The sequence below is a fragment of the Panthera onca genome, chromosome E2 (assembly GCF_046562875.1).
Source record: "Panthera onca isolate mPanOnc1 chromosome E2, mPanOnc1 haplotype 2, whole genome shotgun sequence".
In the NCBI taxonomy this organism is placed as follows: domain Eukaryota; kingdom Metazoa; phylum Chordata; class Mammalia; order Carnivora; family Felidae; genus Panthera; species Panthera onca.
In genome coordinates this window covers 27326806-27345417 of record NC_138353.1, presented here as the reverse complement: position 1 = coordinate 27345417, position 18612 = coordinate 27326806, and the positions used below count along the sequence as shown (strand labels likewise).

At 53.0% G+C, this 18612-nt stretch overlaps 1 protein-coding gene across 3 annotated transcripts in view; it reads left to right on the top strand.

Moving 5' to 3' along the window:
* ZNF423 (zinc finger protein 423) overlaps nucleotides 1–17662 on the top strand; it is a 333582-nt gene extending 315920 nt beyond the window's left edge. For all 3 annotated transcript variants that reach the window (XM_060650812.3, XM_060650814.3, XM_078438614.2), the window contains one exon: nucleotides 16959–17662. In XM_060650812.3, the coding sequence (XP_060506795.1) occupies nucleotides 16959–16988 (30 nt within the window). In that variant the 3' untranslated portion in view covers nucleotides 16989–17662. The remainder of the gene's footprint in view (nucleotides 1–16958) is intronic.
* Nucleotides 17663–18612: the final 950 nt, after the last annotated feature.

Sequence of the window (18612 nt, the reverse complement as noted above, 5' to 3'; positions counted from 1 at the left end):
TGACAGATGGGCACGGGGGAGCTGCCAGGAGCCTCCAGCCAGCGGCCATTGTGTGTGCCGGGAGCCCAGCCCCTTGCCAGAGCTGTCCCAGCCCGGACCAAATGCCTTCAGTTTCTTAGAAACAATAGTAATACTCATAATGGGGTGTCGGGTTGGTCCAGAGCTCCCAGAGGTTGACCCCTTACAAAGCCCTGCCTCCCCACCTCCCACTGACTTAGACAAAGAGGCAGCCCGACTTACAGGAAAGACACGGGCCTTGGGGTCTGGAGGGTGTGAATCTCAGAGTTGCTTCTTGCTGTAACTGAGACCCTGGGCATGTGACTCTCCTGGGACTCACCATCCTCCCATGGACATTGGGCTAGTGCTGTCTCTCCTGGAGGCTCGTTATGGGGGTGCAGCATAGTGTTTATGAAACAAGGCACATAGTGCCCAGCCAAGGGGGGCCTAACGGAGGGGATGGTGTTGACATAGAACTGATGTGATGTTGTCCCACCTTGACAGACGGAGACACAATATCATGTCATGTCACACGTCTAGTAAGAGCTGACCTAACCCTGGTATGGAACAGCAGTGACAGAAACAGCCCCCAGGTACTGTGGGGAGCCCTCTGCATCGATTATCCTATTTAGTTCTCAGGACAGTTATATGAAACCAATGCTGTTGTTCTCCCCATTTTGCAGATAAAGAGACTGAGGCATAGCTAGGCAATGGCAGAGATGGGGCTTGAACCCAGACAGCCTGGCTGCAGAGGCTGAGTACTGAACCACTCCACTGAATACCATGGGCAGGCTTTTTCCTGTTGTTGAGTCCGCCCATGTTAAAAATGAGGCCTGCTTTGTCCTTTGATGCAGCAGTCTGTCTTCCCAACTCGTTGGGAGCCAGGCCGGCTGCCTCCTGCAAAGGTACCGGGGCCAGGCATGGCTGGGGAGGCTTGGCCCCCACCAGCTGAGAGACAAGAACCGGGTGCTCTTGGCGGGAGCCTGGATTGCACTCTTTGGTCGAGCAGGAACAATTACTAATGACATTTAGAAAGAAATTAATGATGAGAAATGCAAGTTGGCATTTCAGGAGCGCCAGGCAGCAGCCGCGCGTCCGCACTCACAGGAGAGGCAGGGATGGAGGGGGGCGGGCGCGGAGGGGAGAGGGAGGAGATGGCAGAAATTAATTTTGCTGTGTCAATAATGAACATGGCCCCACTCGCTTTGCTTCTGGAGTTTAGACAAAATCAAACATGGACTGGCTGGGGCCGGTCCAGGGCTGCAGTGAGATCCCCTGTGTACTAGGTTCTGCATGGAGGCAGGTGACAGCTTTGGTTTGGTGTCTCCTTTCGGTGGCACCAGGAGGCAGAGGGGTGGGCCGGGGACAGCAAGAGGGGAGGAAGCCGCCTGAAGACTGGACCATTCGGGCACCAATCCAAGCACCACTTCTTACCCATTGCATGAGGTAGCAAGCTGCTTCTCCTTGCTGAACCTCCATTTCTTCATCAGTAAGACGGGGGACAATCGGAGATGTAAAGATAGTGTATGTATGAAGAAGAGCCGGCCCAGTTTGGGCACACAGTAGGAGCTCAATATATTGTTAGGTATTACTGTATTTCACTGACATGTTTTAGATACACAACTTCTCATGATAACATCTCTTAAATTGGAATAGTTCCCATGTGTTACGCTGTAATTGGTCTTTTTTTAATTTGTTTGTTTGCTGTGATACATCAAATACTGGAGCATCTTATATTCTGTGGGTCTTGGATAAAATATAGCATTGATCGGAGGTATGGTAGAAGGTAAGGAGGCCACAAGATGCTGAAACTGTTTGGGGTAGGGTTTGGGCTTCCCAGTGGGATACAGGAGTATACCATCTCCTTCCTTCCCATCGGGTGCTCCAGAATGATGGAGAAGGACCCCACCAGTCTCCTGTCATGTGAAGGGGAGGAGATACACACAAGGAAAAGTTATTACGTAGTAACATTGACCATTTTTATAGTGTGAAGGGTGAAAACTTACAGCCAGGGACATCGGGGTCTTTAAATGGTGGTCTATGTTTCAAAATGGAGATTTCCTATAATTATAGTGGCTAAATATAGGTAGTGCTTATTAAGTGTCAGACAGTGTTCTTAGCACTTTTAAGCATTAAATATTCAATTCTCATAATGCCTCTATTATTAAAATAAAGAAACTGAGGCACAAAGAGTCTAACAAACTCCCCAGACCACAGAGCTGGTCAATGCTGGAGCCAGGCTATCGGCCCCAGGTTCTGTCCTCTTTACCACTACACTAGAATTCTTGATTTTTCTACAAATCAGACCCAGTAACCCCTGGACCATAGTTCTGGTGACAGCAATCAGCTACCCCCTTTAGACACAAGGATGTGCTCCCTGGCTCAACACAACCACACCTGGTCTGCCCCACCTGGTTCACCCTCTGAGCTCCAAGTTTGAGTCCTCTGCTGCAACACATCACACTTTGCAAATGTTATTCCACTGGTGCCTCAACAACCTGGGACCACTAGAAGCGCCCTTTACTCTCGCCATTTTGCAGACCTGATAGCTGAGGCTGGGAAAGGATAATACTCAGGAAGAAGTGGAGCCCAGGGGGAAATGGGAAGTGTGTTCCACCTATGTGGTTTGTGTGTTTGAGCAGGGGAGGCACGTGTGGCTCAGGGACCAGTCCCCACCTAAGCCAGACCTAGATGCACAGTCCAACAGCTGCATCCCTGACCTGGGGCACTACCTTAGTCTCCCCCATCCTTCCTGCTGAAGGTGCCACATCAAAAATGTAGGGTCATCCATGCTTTCGAGTTGACAGTGATGGCAGAACTTCATGGTTAGTATTCATTATGATAATATTGAACATCTGTATATCATTTTACATGTTGTAAAACCTTTTACATGTGTTATCTAATTTGGAGCTCATACCAAGTCTATGAGGTAGGTATCATTCATCCCACTTTTTAGGCAAGGAAATATGAACTTAGAGAAGTGAAGTGACTTGTCATATGTAGTAAGTGACTAAAGTGGGATTTGGACTTGAAAGCCCATTGTCTTTCCACCAACCCATCCACCCAACTACCTACTTCTGTATTCATGCTCTCCTCTTTCTCCTACTAGTCATCCATCTGCCACCCATCTACTTATCCATACATTCATTTGTCCATCCATTCACCATCCATCCATCTGTCCATCCATTCCTAATCCACCCATCCATCCATCTTTTCATCCATCCATCCATTCCTCATCCATCCATCCATCCATCCATCTTCCATCCATCATCCAGCCAACCAACCAACCAACCATCCATCCATGTATCCAGCCACCAGTCAGCTATCCATCTTCTAACTGTCCATCCATCCATCCATCTATCCATCCATCTATTCATTCAACCAGCCAGCGAACCAGCTAGCTATACATCCATTAGTATCGAGTGCTAAGAAAGGGCCAGGAACTACACTGCTTTCATGACACCTTCCTGATATGCTCTGAATTCCATATTTACCTGCTACCCACCTCTCCCTCTGCCCTAAAATTGCAAATGGACTTACACACACACACACACACACACACACACACACACACACACACACAGATTGGGGATACAGATGATTCTTGGTTTGCCTCATGGAAACCGGCGAGTTAGTTCCGCCTGGTAGTGGGAGCGAAAGTATAACGCGGATCTACTTGATCATGGTGGGGCAGGTGTGTGGGCAGTGATGATGTGCCCACAGTTTGGTTGGAAGCTGAGTATAGACAAGAAGGGCAGACAAGGTATTGCAGGCTGGGCCACCACGTTCGTCAGCCCCATCAGGGGGACCAGCTCCTGAGTAGTGGGCAGCCCCTGACATTCTGGGTAGCAGGGATCACATTTGCCCTTTCCTTTGTGCCAGGCTGGACTTTTTCAAACGGGCAAAGGTATACACCCACATGTTTCCACAAGAACCATTGCAATCATTAAATATAATCGGTCTCAGCTGCAGTTTTGATTGCTGGGGCATGCCTACAATTCATCACAGCAAATTAGGTCCACCTTCAGAATTGCTGGCCCTGCAGCCTGGGGGGTCTGTCAGTGAGGGGAGCTGGGCTCTGTGGGCTCCGGAAGTCATTTTGTGGGGTGATAGGCCATATTTCTCAGAGTATCTGCCAGAACAGCTCTCCATCCACAGGAGTTAATTTTCTAGAAATTTCAATGACACAGGAAAGTTTCCTATTTAGCAAAAATTTGGAGGAAAGTAGAAATGGACATGATCAAAGTCTTAAAATATTATTTATAAAACCTACAAGCACTGGCTTAGTTTAGGGACCTGGACATATGTGTTCTGTATAATTAGTGACCGTGTGACCTAGATTTTCCAGGACAGCTTGGATTTCAAGTATTCCATCCCAGTCATTGGCTATTTGTCCTGATTTTTGGCTTGTGAAATGTGACTATATCTAGAGCTGGGTTTTCTCATCAAATTTAAATTTTTTTAATGTTTATTTATTTTTGAGAGAGAGAGGGAGACACAGAATCCGGAGCAGGCTCCAGGCTCTGAGCTGTCAGCACAGAGCCTGACGCCGGGCTCGCACTCATGAACGGTGAACCCAAGCCCTGAGCCGAAGTCGGAGGGTTAACCCACTGAGCCACCCAGGCGCCCCTCTCATCAAATTTTAATGAATAAAAATTTAAGTTGTAAAGGCCTGGAAAGATTTTGGAAAAATTAAAGGGAACGATTCTCTCCTACTTTTTTTTTTCCCAACGTGGCAAAATATTTAATGCCTGTAAGTGTGCCTCACGCTAACCCTCCTACCTCCCCAGCCAGGGGAGCATGGTCATTTCCATCCAGCAAGGTTTGAAAGCTGTCAGAGCCCCAATCCTCTGACGAGATTTCTGGGGAGGCCTTTCCGCAGCAGGCCTCATCCCCTTCTGCTCGGGGGAAAGAGCCCCCGCTTATATAGCCCCCTGAGGTCCTGTGTTCTTCCGTGGCCTGGCCCTGGAAACCGGGCCATTGACGATAGCCTAGACTCAGTCACGGCAGGGGAAGCCCCGTACAGCATGGAGGCAGAGAAGGTCTGGCGTCCAATGCCAGCCGGTGCTTGGCAGGTGACGTGCCCCCTGGATGGTGCCGCAACTCACCACCCCGTCCTCCCCCCGCCCCACCATCCAGCCGAGGCCTCCACAGGCTGTGTCTCACTACCACAGCCTGTGCAAACTCCAGCTTCCAACCCTCAAGCCAGAGGTGCGAGGGCAACAGCTCAGGAACGGCTCTAGACACCTTGGCTGTGTGTGTGGAATGGGACCTCACTCCTTCCCACCTGCCCACCTAGCCTGTAGGTGGTAAAAGCAGTTGTTGTTTTCTCTCATTGTGGCAAAATACACGTAACGTACAATTTACCATCTTAACCATTTCAGAGTGAACACTTCCGTTTGCTTTGTTGTGCAACCATCTCCACCATCCAGGAAACTTTTCTGCAGCGCAGAAAGTCGGTCCCCACTGAACACTTCCCCCCCCCCCGCCCCCCCCCCCCCCCGCTCAGCTCCTGGAAACCAGCAGTCTCCTTTCTGTCTCTCTGGATTTGACTACTCCAGGAACCTCACAGAAGTGGAATTACACAGTATTAGTGCTTCTGTGACTGCCTGGGTGCACTTAGCATAATATCTTCAAAGGATCCGTCCGCTTTTAAGAAAAAAGCGTAACATGCCCTGGGCAGGGCGGGGCAAGGGACGCGGAGGAGCAGGGCAGCTCTGCTTCCTCTTGTCTCCCTGACCCTGTCAGTGGAGGCTTTGCTCCGCCACCGTTGCTTGCTGGCTGTCATTTCAGAAATGCTCGCCGAGTTTGTAGCAAGTGCAGGCTCTGAGCCGACGTGGGGGGAACGGCAGCGAACTGAGAGATGGGGCCTTGCCTGCCGCGCTCGGCCTGGTGAAGGCATTGCCATGACAGGGAGACAGGCAGGTCTGCAGCCTGAGGAAAGTGCCGGAAGGACAGCTGTGCAGATGCATCGTTGCGCCGGATGGGCAGCCCCTCGTTGAGTGGGCGGGAAGGCCTTTCTGAGGGGACTCAGATCAGATGAGAAGGGGCCTGAGAAACTGGGGGAGCAGGCTGGGCGGCGGGAATAGCCACGAAAGGATGAGAAAGCGCCTGGCCCATTTGGGGAGCTGAAAGGAGGTCTGGGGAGCCCTGGCAGGCCTGTCAGGACAGTGTCCAGGGGTCTGGATTTCTAGGTGTGTTTGGAACCCGCTGGGAGATTAATCAGAGAGTTTGCCGATCCCTGCCCCTCGAGGACAGAATGCAGGCTGCGCCTCTCATGGGCACTTTATTTTCTCAGCTTCCATTGCCAGGAAGAGGGAGCCCTGGAGGGAACCTGGGTCATCGGCAGATGGGGGCTTCCAGAGGGTCCTAGTGGTGGTGTGAGTGTGGACAGGTTAGTTGCACACTGAGGGGAGACAAAATGCCAAATGTGACAACCTCTCAATCACTCTGTGGCACGTTGTCGATGTAATGTCTATGTGTGTGTGTGTGTGTGTGTGTGCCTGTGAGTGTGTATGTACATGTGTGTGCTGAGGATTGTGGGATATCTGTGAGTGTATGTGCATGTGTGTGTATATGCATGCATATAGAATATATGTGACTCTGTGTGTGTGCAATTGTAGGGTATCCGTGAGTGTGTATATGTGCGTGTGCATGTGATTATGGGGCATCCATGAGTGAGTCTGTACATGGGATATTCATAGATGTGTGTGTGTGTAATTGTGAATTTTCCATGAGTGCATGTATATGTGTGTATAAGTCATTGTGGGGGATCTGTGAGCGTGCGCATGGGATAGCTATGAGTGTGCGTATGTAACTGAGAGTTATCCATGAGTGTGTGTGTATATGTGTGCATGGGATTGTGGGGTATCTGTGAGTGAGCGTGAGTGTGCGTGCGTGTGACCAGGGGTTCTGTGAAGTGCGTGTGTGTGTGTCTGTGTTCGGAGGTGGGTGTGGGAAGTAGGAGGAGCTCTGTGTACCATGTTGCACTCACAAGCACCCCGAGGTGCAGCCACCCCACAATGCCTGAGACACAGTCAGTGGGTGATGGGTGGAAGGGTTCCTAAGTTCTTTGGGAGAAAGAAGGTACGAAGGGATGATTATCTAGACCCTTCAGAGGATGGATAGGACACACGTGGTCTGGCCTCTCCAAGTGGTTGAGGGAGGGCTCGCTGGCCCTTCTGTCTGAGATGGCCATTTTGGAGCTCCTGTGTGGCTCTGGCAAACATTGTTTGATTGGCCTGCATGGTGCTTTAAACATCGAGACATTATATATATATATTTTTTTTAAATGTACTTTTCAGTTTTCATTATAAAACTAGGTTGAGGGCGCCTGGGTTGCCCAGTAGGTTAAGCATCCAACTCTTGGTTTCCGCTCAGGTCACGATCTCACAGCTTGTGAGTTCGAGCCTCACATCAGGCTCTGCGCTGACAGCTTGGAGCCTGCTTGGGATTCTTTCTCTCCCCCTCTCTCTGCCCCTCCCTCACTCGTGCTCTCTCTGTCTCTCGAAATAAATAAATACTCTTTAAAAAAAAAAAAAAAACACTAGCCTGGATCTGAGGAGGACTACCCCTTTCCAACAAGGCTTGGGTTCTTGGGATGACACAGTCCCCACCACACCTGACTGCCTCGCACTTGGCCTGGGCTGCACTCTCTTGCAGGGTGGACTCAACAGCACTGGGTCCCGGAGCTGGAGGCCCCTGTCCAGGCCCTGCTGCTCCCAGTCAGAGGAGCCCTGCTCACCACAGTTGGGTCTACTGGATCTCAGCTGTTCTTTTCCAGTACGTCTACATTTACTGTGAATTTGGTGCCCACACTGATAGGATGCCTCAGTCTCCCCAAAGTATTCTGTGTGTTCTCTTTGAACCACAGATGCACTTTGAGGTGGGGAGAAAAACCCCTCTCTGGCCTTGGGAACCTATCCACCCAGTGCCATTCTACCGGAGTTTCAGGGGGTCTGGTTGATCTCTCCCCAGGCTCTGAGGTGCGTGCTTGGATTACTGCCCTGCCCTGCCCTGAGTCCATCAGGCTGCAATCATATCTTTTAGGGGTCTGGTTCTTTGAGTCTCAAAGACTCAGGCTCTTTGAGGGCATGTTTTATTTATTTATTTTTTTTTTTATTTTGAGAGCACGAGTAGGGAAGGGGCAGAGAGAGGGGGAGAGAGAGAATCGCAAACAGGCTCCACGCTGTCAGCACAGACTGATGCAGGGCTCCGTCTCTCGGACCGTGAGATCATGACCTGAGCCGAGATCAAGAGTCAGACACTTAACTGACTGAGCCACCCAGGCGCCCCTGAGGGTGTGTTTTAATTCCTATTCGAGATGACGTATAGCCCAGGGGCCTGGTTCCAAGCAGGTTCTTGGCTGATGCCGTTGGAATGGACTTACAGGTGACACCAGCCAGTTCAGTGTCCTCACCAGGAGGGAGCCAAGGTCCATAGATGGATTTATGGTCACTTGGTGCACCACTGCCAGAACCCTTGATTCTCACTCCTTAGTCCCGAGTCTGCTAGGAACCCCAACCCAAAGGGGCCCAACCACGGGGGACCCCTCCTCCCTTTGGAGAAATAGCAACATTGGCCTCAGCCCAATTATTGCAGGACTCGGGGTCAGGGTGACCTCTGTTGCTAAGGTGGGGCAAATCTCTAAGCAGCCAGCCACAGAACTCCCGCTGCCTTTCATGCAGCCACTACCTGAAGTCACCTGGTTGCTGGCCTGTGACACTCTGCACGCAGAAAGCACTGCATTCTGAAGTGTGCTTCCCCTGACTCTACTGTCCCTCCAGACGGGTATTATTAGTTTCCCTGTTTTGTTGGGTGCCTCCAAATGGGAGCCTGTTTACGGCCCAGACTCCTAATAGAAGGCTGCAGTTTCCCTCCTTAAAATCTATTCTCTGGTGGGTTTTATTTCCAAAGCACAGCAGTACAGAACCTGCCCCTTTGGGAGTTCGTTGGGCTTTTTTTTTTTTTCCCCTACAACAATCTTTTCTCTCCATTTTCACTCAAAGAAAGATGTTTTCCCACCTCATGGAACCGGCGGTTGGCCAGGCCACCCGCTGGGCTCTTTTGTGTTCTGGGTGCTGCAGGGCACTGGCGAGAGGGGCATTAGAGAGGGCCCCTTGCCTCCCCGCCTGGGCTCTGGAAACCCAACGGTCACACCTCCAACAAAAGCTTTCAGGTGACATTTAGGGCCCTGAATCTGCTCCTGCTCTTGGCTCTGAAAGAAAGTGGCAAATCCCCCTGCCAAAGCCAACCGTGCTGCTCCCTGGAAGCTGGAATCTCCCTGCAGGCCAGGAGTTCCGGATGGATTGAGGCTCTCACCCGAGAGACAGACTTCCCCGGCTAAGCGGGTGCGACGCTCACTTCCTGCTGCTCTAGAGTGGCAGACGACAGCCTGTCTCGCTGTCTGGGAGACGGGACTGGGAAAGCCTTGCACACATCCCCGAGCATGGGGCTGGGGGGCTTGCTTTTGCCTCAGAGGATGTTCCAGGGCTTTGTCCCAGGCCGGTGGGTCCCTAGCCTCACCCCGGACCCTGATGCCAAGGAGGGGTATCACTTCATACGGCAAACCTTGATCTGCTGTCTGTGTAAATGGTGGCTCGCTGGGTGGGGGCCACGGGGGGGATGCGGGGTGCATGCACGTCACAGCCTGGGCCCCCCGGGGAAGCGGCTGCATCACCGGGCAGGCATTTAGAGGGAACCTTGGCCATCACTCACTCCTAATTTTAATGACGTGCATTAGCTAAATTGTGTTCTGAGTATTCATTCAGTGCTGTTTATGGCGTGCTCTCGAGTGCGCTTACCGTTTGTCAGAAGTGCAAACTAGCGAACATACGAGCCTTTAAGACAGGCCATCTGTTCGTCTTAGACCTTTGGACGATTGTCAAACGCTTCTAAAAATAAGTGCTCACTAGCAGAGAGGGGCTGCCCAGGTGATACACAGCAGAGAGGGAAGCAGGGCTGTCTGTGTCTGTACCCTCACCAAAGGGAGAAGTATAACTTGAATGTTGGGGGTAGGGGGGAGGTGGAACCCAGGAAGGGAGCAGAGGGAGGTGGGGGGCATGAAGGCCCTGCTGGTACCCCTTTTTGGCTGGAGGTGTGAGCTTTTCCCTGTTCCGTCCCTTTCATGTAACTCCACAGCTCAAATACCTTCGATGGCTCCCCATGGCCCAGATTTAAGGGCGAACTGCCTCGTCTCGCATCACGGAGCCTCATCAATAAGGCTCCCACCTTCCTTTCCAGGCTTGTCTCCGTGGCACATACCCTGTGCTTCTGCCAAGCTGAATTATTCATTGTTCCCTCAGCATATGCTGTGCTTTCCACATTTCACAAGCAGAACGGCGCCATGGGTAAGAGTGTGCTCTGCACACAGACTGCATGGGTGCGGATCTGGCTCGGCTGTCACCAGCTGCAGGATCTCCATGCTCTCTGTGTTCGTGCCTCAGTTTTCTCATCTGTAAAATAGGGATAACAATTGTATTTAACTCCCAGGGTTGTGAGGTTTAAATGAGTTAGTATAATCAAGGGTTGAGAGTAGTGCCTGGCACACAGTGAGCACATGATAAATGTTAGCTGTGATCATTATGAGTTTTATTGGCACCTCTGTGCCATTCTCCGGGGGGATCATTCTCCTTGGAAAACTGTGCTCATGCACCCACACACGTACACACACACACAGTGCAAACCCTAACCAGGCCATCCTCAAATGGGCAGCTGGAAGGCTGGCTTCTTCCTTAAGCACCTGCCTCTCAGAAGTCCTCTTTCCGTAGTCCCTTTTTGCAAAATCTCGTCCCCTCCTTTGGCCGTGGGCTTGTAAATGGCCAAGATGTACCTTATTCTCTCTCTGTCTTATGCCTACTGCACTGCACAGGGCCAGGCTCCATGTTTGTTCAATGAACAAACATCAGAATCTCACTTAGCTGAAACATGGCTTCAGTGTTAACCTGAAGTGTCTACCTTTTCCCCTGGAAGCAGAGGGAATATCTTCCCATGGTTAAGGCAGATTTTTGGACCAGGCCTGTGAGAGCCACCGTGGCTGCAGCCTGCCAGGGAGTGGCCTAGCGGTGGGCAGTGGGGAGAAAGGCCATCCACCACAGCCTCTTTCCCAACCTAGAGCCAGAGAGAGGTGATGTGGGGTCAAGGTGAAACCAGGTGGGTTCTGCAGGTGAGGGCAGGTAAGACGTTCTAGGTGTTAGGGGGATAAGTGTTCCTGCACCCTTAATTTGCCACAGGGATGTGAGGGCCAAAGCCCTGGGACCAGTCCTTCTCTGGTGGCCCTTAAGAGTGAGGGTGTGTGAGTCTGGCTCCCCCGCCCCCACGGAACTGTGAGCTCCTCAAGAGAGAGGGCCCAGCCTTCAACTCCGTGTGCCAGTGCCTGGCTGGGGGCCTGACACACAGGGAGTCCGTGAACAGCTGTGGAAAAAATGAGTAAATGAGTGGCTGAATGAGTGGATGAGTGCATACCTCTCTCCCCCACAGAGTCTCCCTGAGCCTCCCCTCCTCACCAGATACCTCACTCTGCCCCCGGGGGGAGGGGGGCGGGAGGGAGAGCAGTGAATTGTGGGACTGAGGCTATACCCAGGGGGTTATGGGGAGGAGACAGTAGCTTTAGCAGACTTCTGCTGCTCCTTCTGCTGCTCCAGAGACAGGAGCCTCCTACACTCTGACATCTCTGGGGCACTCCTCAGATCCTGCCAGCCCTTGGAGGAGGAGCTGGGAGAGGCATAGTTGTTCGGATCACCAAACTCCGTGTGGCCCACACTGCAAGCCCTGAACCCCTTGGTGCCAAGGGGGTCCAAGGATCCAAGGAGGGAACAAACAGCCCTTCTCTCACAGAGATCCTTGTCTGCTCAGGAAGACTCTCCTGGACACCATTTATGGAGCACTTTGTCTTGGCCAAGCCTGGGAGCTGTGCGTGATGTTGATTTCAGGAGTCCTCAGGGCCGCTTGGGAAGAGGGTTCTGTTATTACTGCCCCTCCCCCTAGTCCAGAGGTCAAGGACCTTGCTCAAGGCCACATGGCTATCAAGTGGCAGAGTCAGAATTCAAACCCAGGACTCAGCCTGTCTCAGCCCACTAAGGCTACTTGCGATCCCCCGGGCAGTGGTGACTGAGAACAGGGCACTTGCTAAGGGCCAGGTGACGTGCTAGGACTTTACGTTTTGTCCTCAAAGTAGCTGGAGCACAGGAATTGCAGCTAATAATGCAGTCCAAGAGGGACATGCAGTGCAGAGAACTCTCCAGCCTGTGCCTGTGCATCTTGGGGTGTGTGGAGAAGTCCCTTGTTACTTCACAGACACTACTCTCCAGGCCAGCAGGTAGCCAGTGCCTCTGGTCTCCCCCACTTGACACTGTTGGGGGTGGGTGCCATAAGGAGACCAATAAGGGTCCCAGAGAAAGGGACAGAAAGCAGAGCTAAGACCTTGAGAAGAAACCCCTGTTGCAGATTAGGGAGGGGCACACTGTGTCCATGTGTGTGTGTGATTGTTGAGGTGCACAGTGTGTGTTGGGCCAGGGATGCCTCCTGGTTTGGGGGAGACCAGAAGGGGCCCACGACAGAACCTCTGACTGGACCACTTAGGTGTGTGTCAGTGCTTTAGGGAGGAAGGTCCAGCAACAGGCTCTGTGCTCCTAGCACTCTCCTCTGTGCTCGGCACACACCCTGGCTTGGGCTCTAGGTTGGGATCATTTGGCTGCTGAATCCCAGCAACAAGCAAGGTGGCTATCACCCAGCAGATTGAATGAAGGCTTGTTGAATGAATGAATGGCCATACAAATGAAGGCAAGGGTGTAACAAAAGGTTCCTTGGCCCCAAGCGCTCTGCTGACAACTTGCGCGGATAGAGGTCTCAGCGGGACCCCAGACACGACACCTATAGCACCCACCAGCCTGCCACACTCTCACCCATCAGGAACTTATGTGCCCGGGGCAGGTGACCCAGTGCACCAGGCATAGGCACCCAAAACAGGTCCTAGCAGAAACCTCTCTCCTTGAGAGCTGCGTGCACTCTGCAGAGTGAATGCATCTCAGCTGCAAACCAGTGCCCCTATCCCCTCCCTCCCTTCCCCCCACCCCCATTTTATTTTTTTCACCTGCTTCTCTGCCCACACCTGCGTCTCCCTGGCAGGCAGAAAGGCCCTTGTGGATGCCAGGCCTCCCCTCTGGGTGCCTTCCAGTCCTTCCTGGCTCCCACCCCCACCCCACCCCCGGCCTTTATGGTGCTGGGAAGTGTTTATCTGCAGGGTTGGTAGTATCTTTAAAAAACGATTTTCTTCCTTCTCTGAAGGGGCTAAATATAGTACAGGCATAAACAGAGAAATAGACATTAAGCCAAATGCCCTTGTGAGAGCCATGCCGGGTGGAAGGGGCTCTTTAAGACGGCTTGATGAAGCCCCCGCCCCTCGAACCACAGCAGCTAGCCTCGGGGAAGGAGCCGAGGCTTTTCGGTATTCACCTGTGCCGATCGGCAGTGGCTCTGCCAGGAGCCGCTCAGCGCACAGGTGTGTTGGGTGATTGGTGAGTCCTGGTGACGGGTCCCCGCCACCCCCTCTGCCCTTCCAGAGACTGTGCCCTCAGGCTGTGGAGGAGCCCATGCCCTCCCCAGCCAAACACCTGGCCTCCTCAGCACCCCCAGCACACACACCCTTGTTGGGTGGCATGGACTGTTCTCCCTCGCTGAGCCACCATCTGCACCATTCATCCCGCACAAACGTTTGGGTGTCTGTGTTCTTGAGCATCCCCACCCCCCCAGCAGGCCCCTTGAGAGGGGTGGGCCCAGCTGGAGTTTTCCCCTACCCTGCTCTGTGCCTGACCCAGAGCAGAGTATCCAGCAGGTACTTAATAACGCAGTGCCGCATGAATTCTGGTGCCCGGTCCCCTTGGGGCATCAAGTTTCGACATTTCCATCTGCTATGACATCCTGGGCTTTTGTTCTTGTAGAACTTCAAGGAAGTTTTACCCTTCGGTCTCAGAACTCTCTCTGAGGAAGTTCTTTCTTGAGTCTCACTCAAGAACTACCTGCTCCTGCTCCTTAAGAGAAAAGGCCCACTGTGGTTTTCGTCTGACAGGTGGCATTTATTCTCTTATTTTCCTGACCAGTGGTCCTAAGCATAGGCTCCTGCCTCCTGGATTTCTGTGCCAGCAGCCTGTGGATGAGCCAGTGTGGACCACGTGTGTTATACTGGCCCTGTTCTTGGCCCTGTGCTTGCCTCCTGACAAGAGGCTGTTTCATTATCCAGAGATCCCTGGACACCCCCCTTTCCCCCATGGTAGTGGTGGGTGGTCCTTGAGGATTTTGTAGAGATCAAATATCATGTCTGGTTTTCTGTTGCTTATGGAACAGAGTCTACATTCAGGGACATTCAGGGCCTAAATCCCTCCCGGTCCTCCATGTACCTCTCTGCTGGGATCATCCCTCTGGTGCCTGCATTTGCCAGGCTTATTCCAGCTTCCACACTTTTGTGTTGTGTTGTGCTGTGTCTTCCACTCAGAGCGCCCTCTCCCCTTTCCATGTTTCAACATCCTACCCGTACACTTAGCCGTTTATTTATCCTTCCATTGATTCATTAAAAAATATTTACTTAGTGTCTACTTCGTGCCAGGAACCATAATTTGAGGACAGAAAAAGAACTGTATATGTTTATCCTCCTAACCTCCCTCCTCCCCTCTCTCCTCCCCATCCCCCCACAAATAAAGGACTGACCACACCCAGGTACCCTGGCCACGTGGCACTGTTAATTGACTGGCTGTTGGCAGGGTGGCAGAGTGAGACCCCCGATCGTTCCTGGGCAGCTGTGCCTGTCATGTCACCACTGGGCACTGCATGCCCAGCCCTGGGCCAAGCACTGTGGGGCTAGGAGAGGAGGTGATGCAGTTCAGCAGAGGAGGCTAGTCTTGCGCTTGGGAAGCACATAGATGTGTGGGAGGTGGGTCAGAAGGCCTGGGGGCGCTGCAGGGAGGGATGGCAAGTGACTAGGTGCCCGGAGGACCTCAAGCATGGTCTGGTTGGGAGGAAAGAGAGAGGAAGTGAGAAGTGAATCAGCAAAGGCTTGGAAGCCAGGAGGATGTTTTGCTGTAGGGTGGGTTTGGCTCCCTGCAGGACTGGCTGCCTGTCCGTGCACAAGTGCAGGGAGAGGTGCCTGGGCTGGAGGGTGGGCGTTCCCATGGAAACCGCCGCATCCCATCTGTGGCCTCAGACAACCTGCCTTGTGCCTCTGGGTCCGTGGCACCCCCACCGAGGTGCCAGGCCTCGCTGGCAGAGTCTGTCCTCATGCCTGGTGTGGAGTGTGGATGATCTGTGGACTGGGATGCCCGTGAGTTGTGGGATGCTGGGAAGCCTGCCTTCCCACCCAAGGCCCTTGCTTTCTTGGATTCCAGTTGCCTGGATCAACCCTGCCTGATTCCTAGCTGGATGACCTTGAACGGGTAACTGAGCCTCTCTGAGCCTCATATCCTCATCTTAACCACGTCCTACCTTGTAAGGCTATTGTGGGGATTGAAAGAAATGTACCTCTAACAGCACAGAGCACGTGTGCTTGCCAAGCACCAGCCATGTGGCCTGTACCCAGGAGCCCAAGGAAAGAGGACAGCAGTGGTTGGCGCTCTGTGCTGCGGGCATCAGCAGGCATCTGCTTCGAGCGGACAGGGCACTGCCCCTCCCTGGCGGTGGGCTTGCCGCAGGGGTTGGTGACATCACCACCAAGGCGGCAGCAGTGCCGACTGTGGGAAGGGGGCTGCCACGGGGGCCCTGGGCCAGGGAGCAGAGGTGGCTCCAGGCCCCCCCGCAAAGCTGTGGGCGTCCGACATTCTCTGGTGGCCCTCACAGCTCAGACCCGGAGCCCGGGAGAGAGACGCAGCGCTGCGTCTGACCTCTGGTGGTCATCTGCAGAGCTGCAGGCCGGCGGCTCCCAGCCCCAGAGGAGTCCCTGAGCGGGCTGGGGCGCCCAGCTGTTGGGGAGGCAGGGGCACCCCTGAGACCTTGCTCCTCATGACTGGAGGTCCAGTGCTGCCCCCAAGCAGGGGCTCCTCTGCCTCTGGTGGATATTGCTTCCTTTCTCCAGGTGGCATGAGGTTGGACACTACTTGAGGCTTTGATAAGATGGGTCTGGATTTAGAACAGGGACCATTGAAAAGAAAATCACACTTGGAAGCCAAATGCCACCCCCGGCCCCAGGCCAATGGCTCCTCTGAAAACAGATCAGCGCCGCTGGCCTGCTCCGTCTGGAATCAGGGAAGAAATGCCACGGGCTATGGTGAGAGGGAAGCGTTTGGCCAGAGGGTCCCACCTGGACCCTGGACGCCCAGGCGGTTTCGGGCAATCCGGGCAAACCGCACACTCTTCTGGCCGCAGCGCTGTCACGTGACCCGACTGGCAGGCTGCCTCCTCCGGCGCCCTCCCGCTGGGTGACCCGTCCTCGGCCGCAGGCACCACTGCCGCCCACTGCCTCAGCACGTCTGTGCCACTCGGGTGTTTCTTGGCCGGAGAGCCGCACGGCACATCTGCTGTCTCCCTCCGCGAGGCTCGGAGCAGCTCCCCGGGAGGACCGACAGGGGGTTCTGGGGAAAGCCTGCAGGCAATCAGATAAGAGTGTGCTCCTCCTCATCAGAGCAAAAGGGAGACGGAGAGAGGTGAGCAAGGAAGGTTTTAATTCCTGCCAGTCTCCTCCTGGCATGTCCCCTCGCCCTCCCTATAGCCAGCCCCCGTGGTTAAGGCCTGAACGGTCTTTAAAAAAACAATTTATAGAGAGCCCAGGTTGGCAGCAACAGGAACTCATCCCCGAGCCCCAGAGCAACGTGGCGTCTTGGCAGCTGTGTCCCCCGAGCACTTTTTCCTTGTTGCATTTTGTTTTGTAATAATCGAGACGCTTTTCTGTGGCTCCCGGCGTAAATGCACTGAGTGGGAGGGGACGGGCCTGCTCTCCATTCTTCTGCCCTCATGCGTGTCTCCTTTCTTCGCCTTTGCAGAACCACACGATGAGCCAGCACGCACAGTGAGGGACCGCTCGACAGGACGCCTCTCCGCAGAAGGCTTGCCGGAGACGCCGTGGGGAGGGCCATTTGAACATTACATCCAATCAAAGTGTCATTTGCAACCCAGATGTAAAACTCTAATGATTTGGCCATGAGGCGCTGCTATTATAAGCAGCTGGAAATGAATATTAATGGCAGAGATTAAAAGTATTCCATGCTCAGTATTTTTTATTGTCCTGCTACAGCTAGTGTGCTTTTAGAGTTTCCGCCGAAGACTACATTTCTAGAGTTAGAGAAACCCGCTTTTTGAGGCTATTGTCCTTTGTTCCTTCATGTATTATATTGATAGTTTTTAAAAAAGGATTAGTGTGATTTTTTTTTTCCTTTGCTTCTTTTTTTTCTTTCTTGTTTTTCTTTCCTCCCCCCCCCCCCCCCCTTTGGTTAACTACTTTTTAATTGCAATTCTAGGTAATTGTGCATCGTGATGTGATTGCTTGGCTATTGTCTGAATATTTCCTTTTAATTTTTTAATTAAAGACTAATGCTTTGATTGGATTTGCCAGTTCACCGGACAGTGATTAAAACTATGTAATGAATATAATCGGTTTCAGTGCAACTGGATGGTCTGCTTTTAAATGTGACTTAATCTGACTGCAGTAACTAGTACAGTTCAATAAAGGGAATCCATGCGATTAGCATCTGCTGCCTGGTTCTCTCCTCCCCAGCTTGGGGCTCTGGGGGGGAGGGGGGGGCTGTCGTCACCCATAGGGTGTGTCCCTACAAGAGTCCCCTTGGGATCACATGTGCCTGTGGGGACCTGCGCACAATAGACCCAGCTTCCCTCAGGAAGGAGGACACATAGTAACCTGACACATGCAGTCTGGATCAGGTGGCAGTGGTCATAGAAGTCAGAACAGAAGGGATCCTTAAAGATGAAATACTCTGATCTTTTCATTTGTGGATGGGAGAAGCTCAGGCGTAAGTGGGCTTATCCATGATGGGCCCTTGTTTCTCCCCCTGGGGATGGCTCTCCCACATGCTGCATGCAGGTGGTCAAACGGTTAACCCTTACCTCCCCAGGACTTCAGGCAGGACTTGGATTCTAGTTGTGGCCACGGCATGAGGATGTGACAGGAGCTAGGGGTGACTCCCCAACCCCATGAGATAACAGGGCTGGGGGCTGCAGAGTGGAGCCGGGTGGGAGCAGCAGGTTCCCAATCACAGACATCAGTGAGACGTGGAAGTGCTGAGACCCGTGGCCGGGGCCAGGACTCTAGTGGGGCAAGCGAGGTGCCTACAGCACAAAATCTCAGGGCCCCCCCACCCCTGCACTTGCAAACCCCAAGAAGGGGTGTTTCCTGACACTCTACACCCTGGTTGCTTTGCTTTCCTCACCTCCCCCTGGCCCTGCTGGCACCCCAGGGCCCACCCGGCAACCTCAGGCTCCCACACCTCCGTCATGCTGGTTCCTGGCTGACTTGCCAATCAGAGGCCAGGGCTTCAGAACCTGCGCGGGGAAGCCCTTCCTTGTTAACTTTTCACAAGGGGCAAGAAAATTGGTTATTACCCTCTGCAGAGCGGAAATGAAACAGGCAGACAGATTGCACCTAATTACAATGTAATACTAAGTCCGGGCGTGGAATTTGTA